Raw genomic sequence first — 24,163 nt, 5'->3', positions numbered from 1 at the left:
TAAGCCCAAGCCTTCATTAAAGCAGCTCTAGTGTTTAGGTAGGGGGCTGTGGCTCTCCAAATACTGCTTGACACCATCCCATCAACCTAGACCATTGGCTCTGAGGTTGATGGAGTCCAATGTTTGGAGTCCTGCATCCGCCCCCTTCCCTGCGCAAAGAACCATTCACTGAGGTTGTGAAAACCAAGCAAAATACACACTGGGGCTTTCTTTAGGATGACTCTCCCTTCCCCCAAACCCTCCCCCCCCCCAAACCCGGGAAACCTGCCGGTCTGATTAATCATATTTTTCAAAAAAAAAAAAAAGTTAAATAAATGGTAAAGCATATCTTTTCCTGGAAAGGCCTTTAGTGTTAATCTGCTCTTACTGGGCAGATAATTCCTTCTCCCCACTGCAGTGACAGGCTGCTTGCTGTCTGAGCTGCACTACTGTGGGCCTCAGGAAGGCAATCCACAAAACAAAACAGAAAACAACAAAAAGGAAACAAAACCAAAAGAAAAAACCAAAACAAGCATGTTAGAGAGACAAGTTCTGGCACATTTTTTGTGCACATCCAGGGAACCTGTATGGAGGAGCATTTAGTCCATGGACTCACCTTCCAAAGTGGTACTGCCTTAGTTAGGATTGCCATATTTCAAAAAGTGAAAATCTGCTGTTGAGTTTTTTCTTTCTTTCTTTTTTTCTTTGACAAAGCTGTTGAGCTTCCAAATGCAGTATTCCGGGTATGTCTGCAAAATTCCGGGTGTATGGCAATCCTATCTTAGGGAGGTCACGAATCCATTCCCCCTGGGAGCCAAGGATGGATGAGCTGGAGGTCACTCCTGAATCCTCCACCTTGGCCTGCTGGCAAACACCACACTCACTTCTCCCACCATGCCTGACACACACCTGGAATGCCATATTGTGTTAACACACAGCAGAAGGGGAGGGGCAGGGAAAGAGAGCAAATTCTTCCCTTCAAGAAAAGAAAATTTTCAGGGGATGGATGAAAAGGAGAGGAGTGGAACACCCCCCAGCACAGATGCTGCTGTTCAGATAAGATATCCAACTCCCTCCCCACAAACTCTGCATAATTTACTCTGACTTTAGATTGTGCTGTTTCTTGATGCAAATGCATTATTACGTTTGAACAGAGCGCTTCCTTATCTTGCATAATGTCCCAGCTTTAGTAGCTCAATTCTAGCATTGGGAATTTCCAGAAGGTGTTCTTTTCTTTTTGGTGTGTGTGTGTGTGTGTGTGTGGCAGGGGAGGGGAATGTTCCCAGAAAGTGGGTAATGCAAGGAGACATGAGGATCTGTTGTGGTCCAGAAGCACAATTGGAGGACACACGGCAGAGAAAGAAAAGCCAATAATGAGTATTCTACCTCTCAAATTGTGGCAATCTCTGTAGATTTTTTTCGCTCCCATGCTTTCCAATGTTTCTGTGACTACTATTTGGTGGCTAGTTACCCTTTTCCCCCCTTTCTCAAAGAAAGCTGAGATACTCAGAAATTCAAGCCAGATTATTGGATTCTGTGCAAAACCATGCACCATGGAATTGAAAGTGATAAAAGAATAACTGTATATTAGCATTAAGGAAGGTGATCCTGGATTTCTAAATGCAAAATCATTATGGGGATGTGGATTCTTTTCTTCTTCTTTTGGCGGTCGTGTGTGTGTGTGTGTGTGTGCGCGCGTGTGTGTGTGCGTGTGGTTTTCTAGGTTCACTTATTCCCTAGGTAAGTAGTCTTCAACTTTTCCAGACCCAGAACCCATCTTAACCCAAACATGCATTTGGGGATTTAAAAAATAATAATCTATATATATCTATATACACTGTCATTTATTTGCATGGTACTGGTGCTGCTGTTGTGACCCATCTTAGATCAGATCCAAAAGGGAATCTCAACCCACCAGCTGAAAACCAATGCTCTAGATCTCCTTTCTGGAGTAAGCAAAACAAAACAAAACAAAACAAAAACAAAACAAAACAAAACAAAAAAACACCTCTGTTTTTAAAGCTGAGGTCCATATCAATAATACAATTGAAAGAAAAACCTGAAAGGCAGCCATGCCTTGTGAATCTGGCAGATAAATTCAGCAGCAAACACAAGAGCGTGCCTCAGGATCCTGCCAGTAGCCTTGAGGCAACAAAAACTAAATTTAACTAAGCCCACTTTAAGGCCATCTAAGCACCGTTGCTACCATCTTACAGTTACCGATTTCGCAGAGAGGAATGCCACCCACTTGCTGGGCACAGGTTCTGAAACTGACAGGAGTTGAGCCTGTACATTCCACTCCTAGGATTTGTTTGCTTTCTTCTACTGCTACAGGCCACAGAACTAACTCCCGAAAAGAAAGCATAAACAGTGCCATCTTCCCTCCGCTTATGCTGGGCAAAGGGGGAATACCTTTCACTCTGCTCCATCCAGTGCTTTTGCCTAGAATTCCCACCCAAAGCCCCTTCTTTGGGTCGCTGTGTCATCTGGCACAACGTCTCTGGAAACAACAAGGAGCTCCTGGCTGTGCTCTAAAGGCTCTAGGGTACTCTTTGCAGACTGAAAGCCAGTGACGACATTTGCTACACACAGGATATGGTCTTGAAAGAAGCAGGAGCCACTGGACAAAGAAGTAGCCTCTGCCAGTTGGGATCCCATGTTAACAAGTAAACCACTGGACTAGAGTGTGCGCTAAACTTTCCTTCTTATGTTTTAAATGTGTGCGGGTTTTTTAAAACAACCACCACCCCCTTTCCCTGTGGTGAAGCTCCTGCCAAACTCAGACAGATGCTTGAAAGAGTCCCTGTTGTCCAGGGAGCAAAGGGAGACACCACTGCATCTCAGAAGCCAGATATGGCACAGTAGTCATGGTCTTTCAGGCTTCGTGGACTGCGCCTCCCCTTTTCTAAACGTAGCATGTTCCTTGTGATACTATGGACTGTTTCATACGTTCACAAAACCCTTACATGAAAGGCACTTCTGCTCAGGGAACAAAATAAATCTGCCAGTAAAATGCCACATGGGATCACCAGATCCTACTCGGGGTGAACATGCATGGACTTGCTGCGACTCGCCAAGGCTTTCCAGCATGTACACAGTCCATTTATACAATAATCCTCTGCAGATGTTGCCTCCATGTCTTTTATCACAGTGATAAGGAAATAATGGCCTCGCAGAGGTGGCTGGATCCCAGCTCCCATCAGTCCCAGCCAGCATGGCCCAGGGGCAGGGATGTTGTGAGTTGTCATCCACCAACTTCTGCAGAGCCACAGGATTCTTATCAGCACAGAGCTCTTTCAGATGATTGGGTGATGTGTGGAGGATTGTATGTAGGACATTGCTTGTTGGTTCTGGCCCTGAAACGGGGCACCCCAGGGAGCTGCTTGCCATATGCATGCTCAGTGCAATGCCTGAGGAGCCAACACAGCAGTACTTGTGTAGGTCCTCACGTGATCAGAGCTCCAATGGCACAGAAGGCCTATGGCCCTTTGCAGACCATGTGCTGAGTTCCCAGACTTAGGTATATAGTATTGTGAGTGGGTATATCAGCTGTGGTCCCATTTCCTCCTCCACACACAGTCCAAATGCATGGAGGCAACACCTGCAGGTGGGCAAGACGACCCATCTCTAAGATTGATACCTGTGACGCTAAATATGTGTGACAATCTTGTCTTTTCTAGGTAACAGCTTGGGTTCCAATTCTGTTTGGCACCCTCTCAAAATGGCGGGCTGGGAACTACTAGGTGTTCCAAGAACACTCTTTCCACACAAAATAAAAAAGAAAAAAAAGAAAAGAAAAAAAAGGGTCTTGCTTTTCAACTTCCTGGCAACCAAGAAGGGACCGACCCACCCAAAGCCCTGCCATGACACCCTTTTCCCCACCAGAAATGAACAAGGCATGCCAACTCCCATCGGAGAAAATTCAGTAGTGCTACCAAATAAAAACAAAAACAAAATCCAGTTCACAAAACACCACCCACACTCCTCCAAGAGGGTGTGCCAAAGAGGTGGGTTTTCCTTAGGATATAAGCTAGCCCAGTGTGGCAAGATGCTGCTCACCATGATAGGAAGCAGAAGCCCACCTTCTAGCCTAGTTGCACAGAAGTTCCTGAGGCTTGGGCTGGAAGGGAAGGGCCTTTCTGACTCAATGGCAGGTTTTCATCCCTGATACGTATGGGGACTCTTGCGGTCGGCAGTTGCATTCTTGCTGCCCGGGGTAGTCTATGAAGTCTGGGGCGGGCAGACCTGATATGACCATTAAAGATTTGTTCCAAATCGTGAAGGTGGGGCAGACCGGCAGGATGAAAGATATCTCGAAGGTGTGCAGGTGGAGAGAGTTGGCCGGGTCGTAGAAGGACAGCACATTGTTGTCATAGTCCAGGAGGATGCCCAGGCGCTTCATCTGCGGGTGAACGTCCACCAGCATCTCCTTGTTGTTGTGCCGCACCACAAAGTTGTTGTTGCAGCGGGAGAAGACCCAGGAGGAGGAGTTCTTGCCAATCCACTCATTCTTGGGGGCTGATTTGTAGGCGATGCCAATTGCATACCTGGAGAGGCAAAAAAACAAACAGTGGCATTCAAGAGATTAGCTGAAACAAGAGATAAGAACTGGAAGTCATGGGCTGGTGGTGCAATCTTAAAATTAACCATGTCTACCCAGAAGTAAGCCCATTCAAGTTACCTGGTTTACTTCCAGGTAAGTGAGCAGGGTATTGCTGTCTAAATCAATTCAATCAGTCTGGCACAGAGTCTAAGGCTGTGTACACACCATACAGTTAAAGCATATGATTTCCCCTGAAGAATTCTGGGTTTGCATTTTACCCCTCACGGAGCTATAATTCTCAGCACCCTTAACAAACTACAGTTCCGAAGATTCTTTGGGAGAAGTCACATGCTTTATATATATGCTGTGCATGCAACCCAGGTGCTGGACTTCAACCAGGGAAGACCAGATTCTAAATCCCCACTCTCTTTTTGAAAAAGGAGAACCATCTCAATCGTGCAACTCAAATAAGCTGCTCGTTTTCATCCAACTATACTGTTGTTGTCTCACCTGGCCCTACCTGGAGATGCCGGTCAGTGAAACTGGGAACTTCTCCATGCAAAGAAGACGCTTTGCCACTGAGCTGCAGTCCTTCCCCGCTCTAAGCCTTTGTAGGCAGGTTACAAATCAAAACCCATTGATCAAACTTACCACTGAAGCACCTAGCTAAGGCTCAGTGACAATACATGCAATGAGAGCAAAGTGTAAACAATGGGCTTGCACAAAATTTGAAGTGGTTCTCTGGCCATGGACCAACCAGGTAGAACCCAGTGCTTTTTGTTGCGGGTGGGGACAAAATAAGAATGGATGCTGGCTCAGAGGAGGGCAATTCAATTGGAAAACTGGTGTGTGTGTGTGTGTGTGTGTGTGTGTGTGTAGAGAGAGAGAGAGAGAGAGAGAGAGAGAGAGAGAGAGAGAGAGAGAAGAGACTATGTTTCAGTGGTAACCATTGGAAGATGCAAGCCCACCCCCCTGCCCACCCCCCGCTGTGCCTTTGATCAATGCATTTCTGTGTGACACGTGCCCCGAGGCTCGCTTTGAATCACAGCAGCCGTTCCCTGGCTCAATTATATGTGCCCTCCCTCCCTGCAGCGCAGAGTGAGCAGCGCCGAGGCTCACGTACCTGGAAGAGTACACACACAGCCTGCGCTGCTCTCACTGCCGACGTGTGCTTTTAAATGAAGCCCTTCAGCGAAAGAGACTTGATGAAAACGGCATTCTTAGAGGTATGCGTTTTCAAAGCAAGAGCAGTTCCCAACAGCTTCTGCTGCCCCTACGCAGGTATTGCAAAGGGGACCTGGCTGGCAGGGCCGTTGGGAAGTAGCAAGTGCCTTGCTGATGGGCACAATAAACCAGCAATCTATGCCTGGACTATAAGCCTGGTGACTCAGCTCTCCGAGTAAACGAAAGGGAGACAGGCCCTCCCCTTCTTCCTCCCAGGCACTGTGTCCCTGCTTATTCTAGGTTAGGCTCAGCACCAACAGCAGAGCCACTTACCATGTGGAGGAGCCGACTGTCACCTCCCAGTAATGGCAGCCGCTGTCAATGAAAATGTTGCCTGTGGCACCATAGCATCCTGTCCCGCTGAACCTCTCGGGAGTGTGGCTTTTTTTCAGGGAGCTCTCGTCCTTCTCCATTTGGAGCCCGTCGTTGGAGATCTTCAGCTTCTTGTGTGCCATTTTAGGGTCCAGTTTGAAGGGCTGGCCTATGAGGACCAGAAAGAGAACGAAGGTGACACAGGGCAAAGCGAAACTTTAAAAAGGTACAGAGGCCCCCACCCCTCCCAGCAGCTTGCTTGCTTTGCTTATTTCCCACTTTCAGAGCCCAAAAGAGGAACCCAGAGCTGCTTACAACCATAGTAATAATTGTAATGATAAGTTTTATTTTAATTGATTGTAAGCTACTCAGGGAGCCTTTTTTGGCTGAAGAGTGGGGTACAAATATTCTAAAAATACATACATACATACATACATACATACATACATACATACAAAAAACAAAACAAATTTATGAGAAGATAGCTTACTAAAGGTTGAATAATCATAAACATGCTCTGGGGATAAGGCAGTAGCATAAATAAATATGGGTAATGCAGTATTTCTGGAGTCTGGATGAGAAGGCGTATGAGCCTCCTAAGACAAGGAGTTCCAAAACTCCCAGGTTTGTTTGTTTGTTTCATTTCCAATCAGAACTATTGTCCCTGTTGGCTTGGCTTTAAGGAAGGGAATGCAAGTGCCCACTTTAGGACTATAGAAGGCTCCCTATAACCAGCCCCAGTCAACAATCTGGCTGCAGCTCTTTGAGCCAGCTGTTCTGAGCACTTTTCAAAGGCAGCTCCACATGTTACAGTAGACCAAAGGGATGTAACTAAGGCATGCTGGGATGCCTCAAGTCAGTAGAGCATGACACTCTTAATCTCAGGGTCGTGGGTTCGAGCCCCACGTTGGGCAAAAGATTCCTGCATTGCAGGGGGCTGCACTAGATGACCCCCATGGTCCCTTCCAACTCTACGATTTTATGTGTCAATGTGGCCAAATCAGGCATCTCAAGAAATGAGCGCAGCTGGCGCACCAGCTTTAACTGTGCATTCCTGGCAACCACAGAAACCTAGGCATCCGTGCTCAGGGCTGAGTCCTGGAGCAAGCCCAAATTGCAAGCCTGTGTCTTCAGGGGGAGGGCTACCCCATCTAGCCTAGGCTGAATCCCTATTCCCTGCTCTGCCTTCCAGGTGACCAAGAGCACCCGTCCTATTTGAATTAAGTTTCCATTTGTTCTCACATTTCTAAGGATCCTGTCCACATCCTCAGGCTGTACAAATTGGAATGTATCATTAACACTGGACAAGCAGAGGCCAAAGTTACACCCACCAGACCTGTATCAACTATAGTATCCAAGTCAGAAGGGTGATTTTGTCATAGAAGTGCTGAGCAAATTGTTCACAGCAGGCCTTCAAGTGGTCTAAATTCTCCTTATGTGGGCCAGAGTGTAAAAGATCCCTGAGCACTGAAAACAGCTGTGCTGGACAGCTCCTCACTGATGCAATAGAGGCATAGAGAAAAAGGTTTATTCACAGTTCACACTGCTACAGAATAGGTCTTCAAAGAGACTCCACCAACATCACTCTAGTTGCCGTCTCATGCAATTCATTGTCAATAGCTCCCCAGAGAAGCAGGAGGCTGGTTTGGATCCACTTCATGAGAGGGGATGATCAGAAGCGATCATGTCCACCATCCTGGTCATTTCTCCATTCCAGAGATCCAACAGGGCTAATATATCTATCAAGTCTTGCATGTGGTCTAAGCTTCATTCAGGTGGTCCACATGTGTCTGTTGATTTGTAGTTGAAGAAGGGAGATGGCACACGTCCATTGTATTAAACATTAATGTTGATTTTCAATTGTATTTCTATTGCTTCTTTTATTTCTTCCTGGCAGAAGTCTCTCCCCACCTGGAGAAGCTGGGGACTGAACCTGGGACCTTCTGCATTGCAAAGCAGATGCTCTGCCACTGAGCTACAGCCTCCTCACGTTTTTAAAGACAGATCTTTCTGCTCTGGGGTTGCTAACAGACAGCCAGGGAGATATTTGTGCAAGGGACAGAAATGGAGATGGAGACCCAGCAAAGCAGGCGAAAGTCGGATCTAAGTGAATTCCTTGAGGGCTTTATTCTCTATTAACATTAATGGGAGTTATTCAGGCACATTGCAGGGAGAGCACAGCCCCCTTAAGTGCTGGTGTAATAGTCTTACAGAGCGGCAGAGACCATCAATGCATCATTTAGTCGTTCTCGCCCACATCCACAGTCACTCCCCACAACAGACGCTCTGTTATTACATCCTACAGGAAAGCACGCCTTCGCGGCTTCACAGTAATTTTTCCAGCACCGATGGAAGGTCTCGCCTTCAAGGGACTTTTCCTCACATGCAGGCTCAGGCTGCAGAAACCAATCAAAGGCAGAAAATGAGGGGCTTTTTTTGTAGATTCTGCCAGGCGACTGTGGCAAGACTCAGCCCTCAGCCATCAAAGTGCACACTTTCCAAACCTGTGCAGAACAGTGGGAGGGGGGAATATTCCATTGCTTAAGACAGTGGCCCCGTCTGCACTACACATTTAAAGCAAAATAATGCCACTTCAAACTGCCGCGGCTTCCCCCAAAGAATCCTGGGAACTGTAGTCTGCAAAGAGACTATGAAGAGTCCCTTCATGGAGTTAAAATTCTCAGTTTGGCTTAACAATCCACCCCTCTTCCCCAGCATCTTATTCTCACAGTGGTCAGCCTATGGGAAGTCTACAAGTAGGACCCGAGATCAACACAGCTCTCCTCACTTGTCGAAACAAAACAAAAAAAATTCCTTCCAATAGCACCTTAGAGACCAACTAAGTTTGTTATTGGTATGAGCTTTGTGATTACCAAGCTTTGTGATATGAGCTTTGTGATCACTTGTCATTACCAACAACTGGCATTCAGAGACATACTGCCTACCACAGTGCAGGTAGAACGTAGGCATCATGGCTAGTAGACAGGTGACCATATTCTTCATGAGTTTCTCTAGCCCTCTTTTTAAAGCCTTCCATTAAGAGACAGAATGCAGCACTGGTTGGAACTTTGGTCAGCTCCAGTAAAAGAAATTCTCATGAGAGCAGTGGGGAATCTCCAGCGCATGAGTCTAAACTATGCCCACCTGCCCCCTAAGGATGTAAGACGGCATCATTTTCAGGTCTGTCCTGTATTCATGGCACGCAGCACAGTTTCCATGCCTCTGCAGTTGGTCCTCCATAAAAATCCACTTTATTCATCTTGCTCCCTGCTGTGGCAAAGTTACCTAACCTATGCAATTTATTATAGAAATTCTGTTAAGTTACATTGCCATTACGTTATTCCACCACACTCTGGAACATGTCCAGAGGAGGGCAACCAAAATGGTCAAAGGCCTGGAAACGATGCCCTATGAGGAACGGCTAAGGGAGCTGGGCATGTTTAGCCTGGAGAAGAGGAGGTTAAGGGGTGATATGATAGCCATGTTCAAATATATAAAAGGATGTCACATAGAGGAGGGAGAAAGGTTGTTTTCTGCTGCTCCAGAGAAGCGGACACGAAGCAATGGATCCAAACTACAAGAAAGAAGATTCCACCTAAACACTAGGAAGAACTTCCTGACAGTAAGAGCTGTTCGACAGTGGAATTTGCTGCCAAGGAGTGTGGTGGAGTCTCCTACTTTGGAGGTCTTTAAGCAGAGGCTTGACAACCATATGTCAGGAGTGCTCTGATGGTGTTTCCTGCTTGGCAGGGGGTTGGACTCGATGGCCCTTGTGGTCTCTTCCAACTCTATAATTCTATGATTCTATGATTCATTTCAATGCATAGAAAACACAATGCAAAAAAAAAAAAATTATGTGTGTGTGGGGAGAAACATATAATCAATTATGTATTGTTTGGAGGCAGAAGGCAGCAACCATAAATACCAACGCTTGTTTCCATCAGAATTCTATCTGCTCCACACCTGACGTTGGTTCATGGGGGTGGGGCTGTTGGGCAGATCTATTTCTCCACCCACTTCACAAGATTCACTGAAGCCACCATCTCCACTGCAATCACATTGGGAAAGACTGTGCAACCCGAGGAAAGCACCACCAGACAGGCTGTTCCGAGGGGGTGGGCGGGGCCGCCACCCATCTGCCAGTTTTGGCCATCTGCAGCTGCACATCTCAAGAGTTCCTCAGAACCTATCCTGGTTAATATGCTGCTGATGATAACGGGCAGGTCTCTGAGCCCAGCTGGTACTGCAGCATGCCAGCTCCCCCTCGAGGGTGTTCTCGAGCTTTGTGGAGTTACTGACTTCAGTCGTAGCCGAGTTCGGCAAATTCTTGAACAATTATATGACAGGAGAGTGTACATGTGCATTTTCTGGAGGGGCAATAACAGAATACTTCTACTGCTCAACAGAAGCAGACGTGCAGACAAAGCCCACCTGAGCAGATCTCTGTTGGTTTTCTGTGGGGGTGGGGAGCTGTCAGACTCATCTACTGAGGGTGGGGGGCTTTTGAGCATTAAAGCTGTTGAATGTTTATTTTATGTGTTTTCCCCCCTTCCTGTTATCAATGGCTTTTACAGACTTTTGATATTGCAAGAGTGCCTGTGAGCACTCTTCCCTGGAGTGCAGGGAAGACAATATTTTAGGAAAATATGAAAAATACTAAACACATAAATGAATGCAAGCCACAAGTACAAAAACAGGAGGTATGTGGCAGGATTGGATGGCAGGGTTTATTTCAAGGAGGGCGAAACATCTTCTAAATATGATGATAAGTAGGTATCCTACTCTCCCAATTACCAATGGCAAGAAAGATGTGGTGGTTCAGCAATAGTCACAAGATGGCATGCAGAGAACAGTTCAAAGTGCCCTGCCAATTGCTCATGCATAATTCAAATCCTGCCTTCTGGGAAAAGCAAGCACTGGGAGTGCTTGAAATTAAGGCACAGGCAAGCTTTGGGTTGGGTATGAATGGCTCAGTTGGGCAAATCTTGCTCCTTGAGTTCAGAATGGTCTCAGTGGAACAACTACTCTTTGCTTTCTATCCAGTTACCCCGACAGAAAATCAAATGCAAGCATCTGCAGCCCACCTGGGAACATCATCCCAAAGGAAAATGGCCAAGCTACCTTTCACAAGATCCTGGCATCTGGCAAAGTACCCTTCTAGTTTGTGGAACTCTTTCTTGCAGATGTGTCCTGCAGGACCCCTTGGAACAACTTTAATTAAGAGGCCGGGTAACATCGGAGAGCCACAACAGTGATTGTGCATCTCTCCATTCGAATGCCCTTCTACTCATCCCCTCGGGGGCTGGAAGATGCCAGTACAGTTTCAAAGGCCAAGCAATCTTCCTGGCGTGACAGCGGGGTGGGGTGGGGGGTGAGGAGCAGCACTCTTTCTGCAACAAGACTCTTTATTTCAAATCGGCAATATAATCGCTAGGCTTGGAATTTCAGCAGCACGTTCTTGAAATCTCTTGCTCCTTATTTGACAAGCGTAGGAAGTCAAAAGCTGACAGATCCACAGCAAAGAATCTGAACCAAGCCTTTGATTGGGTGCTCAGTTAATCTAGCAAATGGAGTTTCTCTGTGCAGAGCATTTAGCTGCATCCTAATCTCTCAGCTGACTGGCAGAAAGGGTGGCTGGCCTAGCCACCCCACCTTACCCATATCCTTAATTCTCAGCAATTTATTGACGCATGTTTACTCCCCTCCAACGGAGGTGGTCTGTTGGCACTCGGCTTATCTGTCAAGCTAACAATTCAATCCTCTTTGGAGCCCACGCAAAAATCCAAATGATTAAAACCATAAAAAGAGAGTGAGGTCTATGGTTTGCTTTTTCATCAAAGCTGAGCCATTTGTCTCCAACATGCGGGGCAAGTTTTATTTGGTATTTATATCCACGCAATGTGCCTTCTTAGGGAGTGATGGGAGTGGTAAGAAGCAATAAATCATTTTAAAACACCCATTCAAGTACAGCAGGTAGGACAGGATTGAAACATCAAGCAAAACAGAGAGAGGCAGAGCTTCTGGAAAATTAGGGAGGGGGTCCCCACAGAAAACTCAGCTTCTGCTGGCTGTGCAAGGCTGAGCCAAATTATAAGACAGAGCATGGTGCACCAGAATTTCTTGTACAACCTGACACCTTCCATCTCTGCCTCTGTTCTCCCTATATGCATTGCCTACCTTCACACTACTGTCAAAAGTCTAGTGACTTGGATCCTCTGTTAACTTATAGAAATTCATAGAAGAAAAGCTTCCTGTTTCCTCTTCTCCAATGCAGCCAGCTGTGACACCCCAAATGCCTCTGTGGAGGAACTGGGGTCCCTATTGAGTAAAGTGAGATGGGGAGTGGGGGAATTCCTGGAAAGGAAGGAGAAGAGGACGGGCCAGAGATCTGTGGTAGAGCTTTGCATGCAGAAGGTTCCAGGTTCAATTCCTGACATCTCCAGGGAGGGCTGGGAATGTCAATACTGAACTAGATGGGTCAATGGTCTAATTCAGTGCAAGGCAGCTTCCTACACCCCATGGGAAACGTCCCTCCCATGAACTTCCTTAATTTGAGGAAGTCAATGTCATAATAATGGCACAATTGCTGCATCCATCTAGCCATGTGCAGAGACCCTTGAACTCAGCCTTCCCCAACTTGGAAACCTCTGGATGTTTTCGACTACAACTCCTATTAGCCTAAGCCAGCACTGCCTCTGAATGGTTCAGAGTCTGGAACCTAGAATGTTCCAAGTGGAATTTTATGGAGAAGCAGCACTATTTTCACCATCCATTTACTCATGCCCAGTGTATGTCAGGCCCTTGGATGTCACCATGTGTCTCTGCTCCTCTGGCCGTTTCATCCCAACACTGCCTTCCCATCCCCTTTTGCAGCCAGCAGGGGTATCTTCGCCCTTGTTTTCGTCTACCATAAAAGAACTAGCAAACCAGCAGTTGGGGGCCACAACAATCCTGCCAACAGAAGGAGCCCAATGCAGCCTAAATCGAGACACTAAGTGAGCCCAGCATCCCTAAACAGAGATCCATTGTTCATGGAGCCTCAGTAGCGGCCAAAAATCCGGGGACCAGGGCATCTCTAGGAATGAGTTCTGTGAGATGGACAGGGTTCCCTAAAGGTGACACACACTGCAGGGGGGGTTCCTGAGCTAAGACTACAGCCCTGAGCAAACCATGCATCTGTAAAGGAGCTTTGAATGCAACCCATTCACACCATGACTTCCCCTCCTCATTTGCTGCTTGGAAGAAAGGCATGCCTGGAGACACGTACTGTTTGTCTTGAGCCTGGCGGGTTCGCTGTTCCGGCTGCCAGCCTGGTTTATCGCCTTGACGAGGAAGATATATCTCGTGCCACTCTGCAGCCCATGCACTGTGTAGTGATTCTGCTTGATGTTGGGGACGATCATCCAGCTGTCCATAGAATTGTAGAGGCCTGCAGGAGGGAGCACAGAGGATATCAGAAAAGGTCCGCAAAAGGCCCATTGAGACTAGCATCCTGCCTCCCACAAGGGGCAACAAGGTGGCTCTTGGAAGGAAGCAAACAAGCACCAGGTGCCCCTCGGTGCTCATTCCCCAGCAACTGGAATTCCAAAGCATCCTCTCTCAGGATACAGAAGCTCCAATTAGCTAGAGAGGGACAAATCAACCAATTTTCGGACCATGTCAGTTTTGCAGGTGTTCAACCGTTAAGTTACAGTGGTACCTTTGGTTACATACTTAATTCGTTCTGGAGGTCCGTTCTTAACCTGAAACTGTTCTTAACCTGAAGAACCACTTTAGCTAATGGGGCCTCCCGCTGCCGTCATGCCGCCACTGTGCAATTTCTGTTCTCATCCTGAAGCAAAGCTCTTAACCTGAGGTACTATTTCTGGGTTAGCGGAGTCTGTAACCTGAAGCGTATGTAACCCAAGGTACCACTATATTTCTATCCTGTTTCCCACCTATCCCCATCCTGCTTTTAAGCCTGCACAAAAACAAGCATTTAAATGGCACACATTTTGTCCCAAAACGTGCATTTTGTACACATTTCTCCCTCAATGATACATTTAGCCTGCAAGATATGCATTTTGGAACACTTTTTGTTTTTGTTGTTGTTATTTAAAAAACCTGATACCTGCACTGGAAAATGTGACGAGCGCCTGCACTGTCAGTATGGGAAGTGTAGATTAAGGCTGGTTCACTTAAAAACGTGGACCAAATTACATTATCACCAGCATCCCTACAGTTAGCTAATATGGCCACTGCCTGTTGCTGGAACCTACCCCCCCCCAATAAATCTGTCTAATCCAGAGAGTGGTCTAACATCTGGTAACAGAGACAGAAAGCAATGGAGGAGGCAAGTGCAAGGCAGGCTGAGAGTGTGCATCTTTTCAGTTGATTTAATCTCTTGCCTGGCAGGTTCAGAGGAGCCTGCAGGAGGGAGAGCAAAAGAAAAGAAGCAGCAGAGAGTGGCTCGTTTCATTATGCCATGGGAACTAAGCTCATTAAGGCCAAGCTGGCCCAGCCAAGAGGGCCCCTTGGTGGCCAAACGGGCTGGAGGTCACATCATTGGCAGCCTGTTGTCATAACTCTTGCTTGAGGAGAAAACATGCAAGAGTTCTGGAGACGGATCAAAAAACATTCCAGGGAGGGCTGCTGTTTCCATGCCCTGCTTGGGAGGCTCCCAGAAACATCTGGCTGGCTACTTTTGGAAACAGGATGCTGGCCTGATCTAGCAGGACAGTGAAGCATCTATGAAAGTCGGCAGGGAGATAACAAAGCCAAGAAGAAGATAAGATGTGCAGGCTAAATGCAGGAAGTGGATTATCTGGCTCTGCCTACAACCTGAAGGGCCCTGGAAGAGAAGTGCAGCAATAGGAGATAACAGCTGTATTATTAACTGCCTGGGTCAGCAGACCCAGCAATACTAATTTCTTCCTTCCCATTGTAACTCTGGATCATGTAACCCAGTGAGACCCAGAGGGTGATACAGCCATCAAGCAATGTATGCACCTAAAGGAATCCAAGATCTGGGTGAGTTCTTAAGACAAAAAAAAAAGGACATGCAAAAAACGTACAAGATTTTTAACTGCAAAATGGAAATTTCAATACAATTTTTAAAAGCCTGTTTGTTTGTTTGAAAAAAGCAACATCTGCATCAGTAGTATCTTAGTGTTAGGCAGCAAAAGATCCAGTAGTAGCTTAATACTGATTTCCCTGTCAAAGGTTGAAATACTAATGATGTAGGTATCTTGAAAAGAGTGTGATTCTTCAATTCTATTCCCATTTATCTAGGATTAAGTCCCACTGCACTCAATGGGGCTTAGTAGACATGATGCATAGGGTTGTACTGTATCTCCCTCTGTCCTCCTGGGCACAAATGGATGAGCGCAGCATCCTATGTAGAAGTGATGCTGCTCATACTTTCTCAAAGCAAAGGGATATGGGATAGACACATGTTCGCTTTTCAGCCTGGGTGCAAAATTGTTTTTATCTAATTCCCAGAGCCTGTATCTAATTCCCAGAGGCATGGCTGCGGGAACTGTACATAAGTGAAGTACTTTATTCCTTAACTTAAAGGTAAAGGGACCCCTGACCATTAGGTCTAGTCGCAGACGACTCTTGGGTTGCAGCGCTCATCTCACTCTATAGGCCGAGGAGCCGGCGGAAATCTTCCGGGTCATGTGGTTAGCATGACTAAGCTGTTTCTGGCGAACCAGAGCAGCGCACAGAAATGCCGTTTACCTTCCCGCCGGAGTGGTACCTATTTATCTACTTGCACTTTGACGTGCTTTCGAACTGCTAGGTGGGCAGGAGCTGGGACCGAGCAATGGGAGCTCACCCCGTCGCGGGGATTCAAACCGCCGACATTCCGATCGGCAAGTCCTAGGCTCTGTGGTTTACAGAGTGCCACCCACGTCCCATTCCTTAAATTAGGGTGGCATAAACACTCATGCAGGGTGTTTGAAAGGTTGCTGCAAATATAACCTGGGTTAATAATGAGAGGGTGTACAAGCTGGAAGAGTTCAGCCTTGGCAAGGAGACAAGCCTTAACCCAAAAGTAGGTAGTCCAAAGCTGTGTATTCAGATAACACAATGCCGGGCTCCAAAGCAGACTGGCAAATGCCTCACTGTAGTCATGGTCCAGAACTGCTATGTCCTATCTGGGAGGCAGTACTTGTGTGGCACAAAGGCCTACATGGAAAAGTGCTGCTTTTGTCTAGCACAGCATTGCTCTGTATAAAAGAAGAAAGTATTTCTAGAGAGGCTTGATGTTTGCTAATGTGCACCCATCCCTAGGAACTGTAGTTTGTTAAGGATGTTGGGAACTGTAGCTCTGGAAGGCTTTAAACTACAGTTCCTAGGATGGTTTTGTTTTTGTTTGTTTGTTTGAGGAGGGATGTGCTTGAAATGTGATCTATATATATGCTATGGGTATTAAAAGTTAATGGAGATGCAACCCAATTATCGGAATGTTAACAATTATATCAATTAAATTAGTTATCAATTAAATTGCACAAATTTGCATGCTAATAGAAACAATATTTCTGAAGTATTTTCTTTGTTTTCAGGTGAAAACAGGAGGCAGTTGCTCTTGTCTGGCAACAGCTGAGAGGTTGCCTCTAAAGATGGCACTAGCTACTTCCAGTTTTTATAAGCACTTGCTTAAAACATTTTTCTAAAGTCCCTGCTACTTGATTAAACGGGAACACCTTTTCAGCCATTCCAAAGGTTTTTAAAAAATTTATTAACCCAACTGGTAGGACACCGAAGTCCCTTGTTATATATTGGGTTTGAACTAGCTTTGCGACTGGCTCTATTGCAAAGATTGAGTAGTAAAACAAAATAAAGGGGCAGATGTCGAATTCTGTTAAGGGATCTGCTTTTTTTAGTCAATTAGACTAGCTAATTAACAAACTGATAATTGTACACACCAGTGTGCCTGGAGTAAGCTTAGTGGCTCACAAAGGGGGTTGGGAGAGATTCATTGCCTTTCCTACAGTACTGGCAGGGCAAGTCACAGCTTTAAGCGGAAACAAAGAACTTGGCCTGGCTTGTGCGTATATTTTCTGAAAATTCTCACCAAGCCCTGCTGAGGTCCTTTTGGGGTTCTGCTGCAATATGACATGAGATTTCTAAGAGGGTGAAGCTGGGTTCCACAACAGTACCACCATTTTTTATTTTGCTCTAGGCTAGGAATTTGAAACCTGGGGGCTTCCAGATGTTGTTGACTACATTTCCCACCATCCCTGGCCATAAGATAGGCACACTAAAGGAGTTGTAATCCAACATCTGGAGGTTCACAGGTTCTCCATTCCTGTTCTACAAGGCTGTGGTTTCAAGAGACCCAATGGGAAATTTCACACAGGTAAGTGAGTGGCAGAGAAAGACAGAGTGCTCTGTTTCTTCCAGAGAGGCACAAGTTCCCCATCCCTACTCTAGGTAAGTCTTCCTCGACCTGGTGTCCTCCAGATGTTTTGGACTACAACTCCCATAAACCCCAACACCATGTCCAAGATCGTTCTCTGTACCAGGCTGAGAAAAGCTACAGTGGCCAGAACCCTTAAAAAACCCTACAATTCCCAGGATTCTCCATGATGGCTAAAGGTATGAGAGTGCTTTCAATGGTGTGGATATGACCCAAGCTTCAGAACAGGATGGAAAATGGGTTTCCTGGCCTGACAAGTTAGAAGGTGACTGTGGTCAAAATTTGGGGCTACAGAAGTAGAGCAAATTCAGCTGATGAAACGGTCCTGTAAATGGAACTACTGGCCATACTTTTTGCATACCTGCCTTTCTGCCTCCCCAAATATAGGATACAGAGATCAAGACATGGAACCATAAGGTGCTAATTCCTTGCTCACAGGCTTCACAGAATGTTAAGCGATGAGGCATTGGCAGCTCTCACTTGCAACCTCTTGTTAATCCCTTCCCTGCCAAACAAAGTTTCCGCAGGAGTAATTAGACAAGAGAGACGTTTTCTGTAAGAATTGTGATGTGATTCAGGGAGAAAAAGTAAATCGATCCTATTATTATTAGCTGACTGTAAGCGCACCTCTAAATGGGCTGTAATGCATGCTTGCTAGAACAACTCCCTGAACGGCTGGTCTCCAGAGACTAGGTTTCATTACATGGAGTGATTCACTGGACCACCCACCACTGTGCACACAACAATTAAATTGGGTCGTCAACCCATCAAGAAGCAGAGTGAAGAGCAGAACTTCAGTCTCTCTCCTCTTCTTCATCTTTTTTTCCCCTGGCTGCCTGGATTTGTGCTCCCTGGAACCCTTATTGAAGCTTCTGCCAAACTCACATTTCCCCTCACTAACACACCCTCTCTGCTAAGGTTGCCTTGGGAGTGGCCAATCCTCAATGGAACAGAAGATATGCAATCTTCCCACTGGTGGAAAGAGAGAAAGGACAAGGAAAGCATAGAAGAGGGTCTGTTCATTTCCACAAGTCCCATGTACGATCTGTTCCCAAATATTGTAACCATTATTTCCTCGCACTAAATTGGTGTACTGCTCCACAATGTTATGTCTGCACCACATACAATTAAAGCACATCCCACCCCAAAGGGAATCCCAAAAACTGTGGTTTGCAAAGGGTGCTGGGAATCACGGGATTCTTTGGTGTGTGCACAATGGATACCTAGTCAATGTTTCAGCCAGCCAGCCATGGATTACACACAAGCGTTGAGGAAAAAACAGTACAGACATTTCAAGAATGTGCCATTTCAGAATGCAAATAGGAATTCACATGTTCAGACACTTCTCCATGTTGAACCTCTCCCTGAATACAGGAACATAGCAGATCGGAGTGAGGCTTCAACCATGTGGCTTACTCTACCTATATTCTAAAGCAATATATTATTTTGAGGACGACACTATATTAATTTCCCCCTGAACATCTGAACTGACTTTCTTTTAAAAAATAGTTTTTATTAAAGATTTTCTTGTATAACAAAGAAAGAAAAATACATACGGCGTCTTTTCACGTTATCTAAAGTGACTTTTAACTAGCAAATGAAAAGTTTGCTTGTTTGCTTAACTAAAAAGATTTTTAACTGATGAGAGATAGGCAAGGAAGGGGAGGGATAAAAGGGATATGCAATGATAGAGTTTGAAGCTGGCTGTTCTGTGGACATGTTTCATTACCGATAAACAACAACTGTCTTGGGAAATCAGCATTCCTGCCCTCTCTCCATCACATCCTGTTAACCTGTGGCCGCTACACTTCTCTGCCCAGCAGTTTAACTCCATTACTTTCTTGATGGGCTATCTTGGAGACAAACTATTACAGACCAGAAATAAAGCAAGCTACTCAGAGATTTGCCTTTACAATATTAAGTTTAAATTCTCACGAACAACACCATCTTCTTTCCACTCTGTAATCACAGTCATGCAATATTCTGGCCTTGCTAAGGGGCCGATTCACAATCAAATTGCTGTGCAGAGAGTCTTGGGTTGAGTGCAGAAGCCACTGAATGATGCCAGCTTCTCCAAGCGCCAACAGAACTGTGTTTACCACAGAACCACTCAAGTTTTCAGAAGCTCAGTGATGGTACAGAAGGCCCAGGTCAAACAGCAAGCCTCCGACAAACCCTTTTCCATGTGTCAAACTTTGCATGCACCCCCCTCAACCCACTTTCAACACGCTGATATTGTTGGGTGAATTTCCTCTGGTTTACACAGCACAGAATGTAGTTAGGAAAAAAAATATAGACAGCTTAATAAAGAATACCTCATGCGTTTTTAGGTTTGCTTCAGATATTTATTCTAGTCATGCAGTTGCTCTGCGGGCTTTGCTCAGAATTGATATCTGCTTGTATAAAGCAGGAGAGACATGGCTCAAAGCCAATTCTAACCATGGTAAGTAAAGATTCCCATAGGCAACCATGTTGAGCAGATAACCTTCAAGCAGATCCTGTCATCGGGACATTGAGGCTAAAGGTTTACTTGGTAGTCTTGCTAACACTCACCCTTATAGCCTGACCCAGGGCTTCCTCTGAGTTTATATACTCCAAACCTTTCAGTGTGTTTCACCACCACCACCACCACCACCACAACCAAAGGTTCACCCACACTTACTTTTTGCTGCATTTCTAGGTGCAGGCCTGGGTTTCCCAGGTCCATATCTAAGTGAGATATGGTTTGTTGTTGCTTTTTTGATCCCAGAACTTTCTCTGGGAAGACCTGTGTTTTACCACTGAATGAGAGCAAATGGAAATCAGGTTTTGAGCAAGTTGCTGTTGCTCCGATTCAGTGGCAAAACACAGCTTTTTTGCTCTAACTACTCAAGCACAGGCCTGGAAAGTCCAGACCTTTGCCTAGGAAGTACAGAGCAAAGATAAGTGTCGCTGAGCAGCAGGACTTGGAACTACTTAGGGGTGGGGGAGAGAAAGACTTTTCTACTTAAGATCCCCCGGGACATCCTTTTTATTGTGCATTCATGATTATTTGTTTTCATGGTTGCATTGGGTCAGTTATACATGAAGCCACGTTCGATACTGCTTGTGCCTGCAAACGTTTTTGGGGTGCACATACAGTATTATTTCCAACTGGTACATGTCACATAGCTTCCTGCTGAAATCCTGACACACTTCATTCCACAAATGTTTTGGGGGTTTGAGGGGGGCGGGGTTATATCTGTTGTATTACAGTGCAAGAGCATCCTTCTAGATTACAATAATGTGGCAACACTGAGCAGTCACTTAAGAAAAAAATGTGAACATTCCAGTATAAATCCACCACTAATTTACTATCAGTCAATGGTACGTTGCAGAATATACCTACAGAAAAATCAGTCTGGAGGGGCCCTTAAAGAAGAGAGCACACATACTCCATATACCCTTTCTCTCCTTAGGAATCCCCAGTCACTTACTGAATCTCTTACTGGACCTCTGTCATTTCAATAGCTGTTTGCTTCAGCAACAGCAGTCCTGACCTATCTCAGTTTTCTGAACTATAGCCTTGGTTGCTCTGGATCCAGAAGATTTGCAAAAGCAGTGAAAAGGTGAAAGTATAAAATACAGGAAAATACTGCAGGCCCATCTAGAATGAGTTGAACTTCATGTCCAGGAAATAGATGGAAGCCAACAGCTACTTACTGATGAAGTTTGCCTGGCCAGTGAAGATGGTGTACTGGAGCTCATATGAGCTGACGCTGAACTCATCATCTGAGATCCAGTGGACAGTGATGGTGTCATGAGAGGCAGTGCAAAGCTCTTCACGAACCGATGGTGGGTTGGGTGCTGTGGGGGCAACAGTTGACATAAAAGGCAGAAAGTTAGCAGCTTCAGAGATGCCTTAAAGAAGTCATGTTAGCGACCAGAAAATATAAAAGCACTAGAAATGGGAAAAAAGGTTAGAAGTGACCCACTTAGATTAAGTATGTTATTTGAACAGCCCAGCACTGTGGAAATTGTAATCAATGAGTCAAAATTCAGGTGAGCAGTTTACTCTTGCAGATTGAGTTCACGGAAGACTTGTTCTGTCAGACTGCAACAGAAGCTAGTTTGGTATAGCACTGATTGGCTTGCAACCATTCCATAGCAAACCACCACCCCCCGCTCTGCAACTCTTTTAACATAACTTTTCCTTTAAAAATAAAATAAAATGATGGACAAACATTTAACAAAATACATGGACTAAAATAAAATATAAGGGGCGTCCACAGGAAGTATATAGAGGTGGGGAGGAAAACAGAGGAGTAAACCATCATGATGGTGGGGGAAGAATGGGGTTGCCCTCTCAACAATTCTTCAGAAGGCTGCAGGTAGCTGGGAATTTTAAGTTCTCACAGGATGTCACTTTCATTCACAATGATAAAAAAGACTCATTTAAGCAATGCTGCTCTATGTAATTACATGCTCCTTTAATCAGTTAATTGACAGGCTCTTCAGCTTCTAAAGCTAGACATCTAATTTGCTTAAAGTTGTTTAACTGGCAGATTTCCAAACACATCATTTCCCCAAAGACCTTATCTTATGCCATTGTTACCTGTGATATGTGGGGATAACATAGGGCATTCAGATGCCAGAGGAAAAAATCCTAATGGCATCCTGTATGTCCTACGAGTTAAAAACAGAGCACAGTGCCCTGGGAAGTTCTCCTGTGAAAGTCTTAGTGAAACGAACAAGAGCTGTGCCAGACTACCATTGAGCAGACCAGTTTGTAGCTCAGTGATGGCCACGTGTTTAACATGCGGAAGGTCCCATATTCAAGCTCTGGCATCTCCAGTTTTTTTAAAAAAACAAAAAAAAGATAGCAGGTGATATGAAAGACCCTCACCTGAAAACTTGGAAAGTTACTGTCAGCCAGAGGAGCAAATACTGCATATGGCAGGCCAGGTATAATGTAATTCCTCTGTTCCCCAAAGATTGTGTCCTTGCCTCGGCATTGTCTGAATTTCTTAATAAAGGGGGTGAAGAATTTGGGGCTTCCCATATGGATTACTGCAATGCATTTCATGTGGGGCTTCCCTTGCACTTGACCCAGGAGTTGCAGTTAGTAAAGAATGCTGCAGCACAGTTGCTGAAGAGCAAGACCCTTTAACATCTGTGCTCAGAGACATGCACTAGTTGCCTATTTGCTACTGAGCCAAGTACAGTGTGTTACTCTTGGTATATAAAGTCCTTAGGGGTGCGGGTGGCGCTGTGGTCTAAACCACTGAGCCTCTTGGACTTGCTGATCAGAAGATCAGCAGTTCAAATCCGCGTGAGGGGGTGAGCTCCCATTGCTCTGTCCCAGCTCCTGCCAACCCAGCAGTTTGAAAGCATGCCAGTGCAAGTAGATAAACAGGTACCACTGTGGCGGGAAGGAAAACGGCGTTTCCGTGCACTCTGGTTTCTGTCACAGTGTTCTGTTGCACCAGAAGCAGTTTAGTCATGCTGGCCACATGACCTGGAAAGCTGTCTGTGGACAAATGCCAGCTCTCTCAGCCTGAAAGCAAGATGAGCGCCGCAACCCCATAGTCACCTTTGACTGCACTTAACCATCCAGGGGTCCTTTACCTTTATATATACCATATTTTTTGCACTATAAGATGCATTTTTTCCTCCTAAAAAGTAAGGGGAAATGTGTGTGCATCTTATGGAGCGAATGCAGGCTGCGCAGCTATCGCTGAAGGCAGCAGAGCAAGAGCAAGAGCTGTGCAGCACCTCTTGTTCTGCTGGCTTCCCAGCAAAGCGGGATGAGGGATGGAAGGCGCTCCGTAAGGGCTCTCTTCCATTCCTCATCCCTCTTGCTCTTGCTCTGCTGGCTTCAGCAATAGCAGCGCAGTGCCTCTTCAGCGAAACGGGAGGAGGAATGGAAGGGAGCCCTTACGGAGCCCCTTCCGTCCCTCATCCCAATTTGCTGGGAAGCCAGCAGAACAAGAGGTGCTGCGCAGCTCTTGCTCTGCTAGCTTCAGCGATAGCTGCACAGCTTCCTCTGGCTTTTCAGGGAGGTAAGCGAAGGGACGGAGGGCAGCCCGTCAGTCCCTTCTCCCACCTCCTGGAAAAGCCAGCAAGAGCCGCTCTATCATTAAAGAGCTGTGCTGAGCGAGCGTGTCTGCGGCTCTTGCTGGCTTTTCTTGTTTTCCTCCTCTAAAAAATAGGTGCATCTTATGGTTGGGTGCGGGTGGCGCTGTGGGCTAAAGCCTCAACGCCTAGGGCTTGCCGATCGAAAGGTCGGCGGTTCGAATCCCCGCGGCGGGGTGCGCTCCCGCTGCTCGGTCCCAGCGCCTGCCCACCTAGCAGTTCGAAAGCACCCCCGGGGGCAAGTAGATAAATAGGTACCGCTTACCAGCGGGAAGGTAAACGGCGTTCCGTGTGCGGCTCTGGCTCGCCAGAGCAGCGTTGTCACGCTGGCCACGTGACCCGGAAGTGTCCCCGGACAGCGCTGGCCCCCGGCCAATAGATGTGAGATGGGCGCACAAACCCCAGAGTCTGTCAAGACTGGCCCGCTCGGGCAGGGGTACCTTTACCTTTACTATGGTTGGGTGCACCTTATAGAGTGAAAAATATGGTATATACAAAGTCCTTAATAGCTTGGGACCAGATCACTTGCTGGATCACCTTACCCCATATATGCCACCTTGACCCCTTTGATCTGCGGAGGTGACATTGTCACAGGTGCCACATACTTG

At 46.1% G+C, this 24,163-nt stretch overlaps 1 protein-coding gene across 1 annotated transcript in view; it reads right to left on the bottom strand.

The window, feature by feature from the left end:
• Window positions 1-294: 294 nt before the first annotated feature.
• The window catches only part of MID2 (midline 2), a 202,661-nt gene continuing 178,792 nt past the window's right edge, over window positions 295-24,163 (bottom strand). Inside the window, exons 7-10 of the mRNA XM_082207565.1 lie at window positions 21,144-21,287; window positions 13,326-13,487; window positions 6,020-6,227; window positions 295-4,526 (exon numbers count right to left, since the gene is read on the bottom strand). Coding sequence (XP_082063691.1) covers window positions 4,124-4,526; window positions 6,020-6,227; window positions 13,326-13,487; window positions 21,144-21,287 — 917 coding nt within the window. The 3' untranslated portion in view covers window positions 295-4,123. The remainder of the gene's footprint in view (window positions 4,527-6,019; window positions 6,228-13,325; window positions 13,488-21,143; window positions 21,288-24,163) is intronic.

The sequence above is a fragment of the Podarcis vaucheri genome, assembly GCF_965113315.1.
Source record: "Podarcis vaucheri genome assembly, chromosome: Z".
NCBI classification, from domain to species: Eukaryota; Metazoa; Chordata; class Lepidosauria; order Squamata; family Lacertidae; genus Podarcis; species Podarcis vaucheri.
The sequence above is the reverse complement of the archived record's forward strand: the minus strand, read 5'-3'. Positions and strand labels throughout refer to the sequence as shown.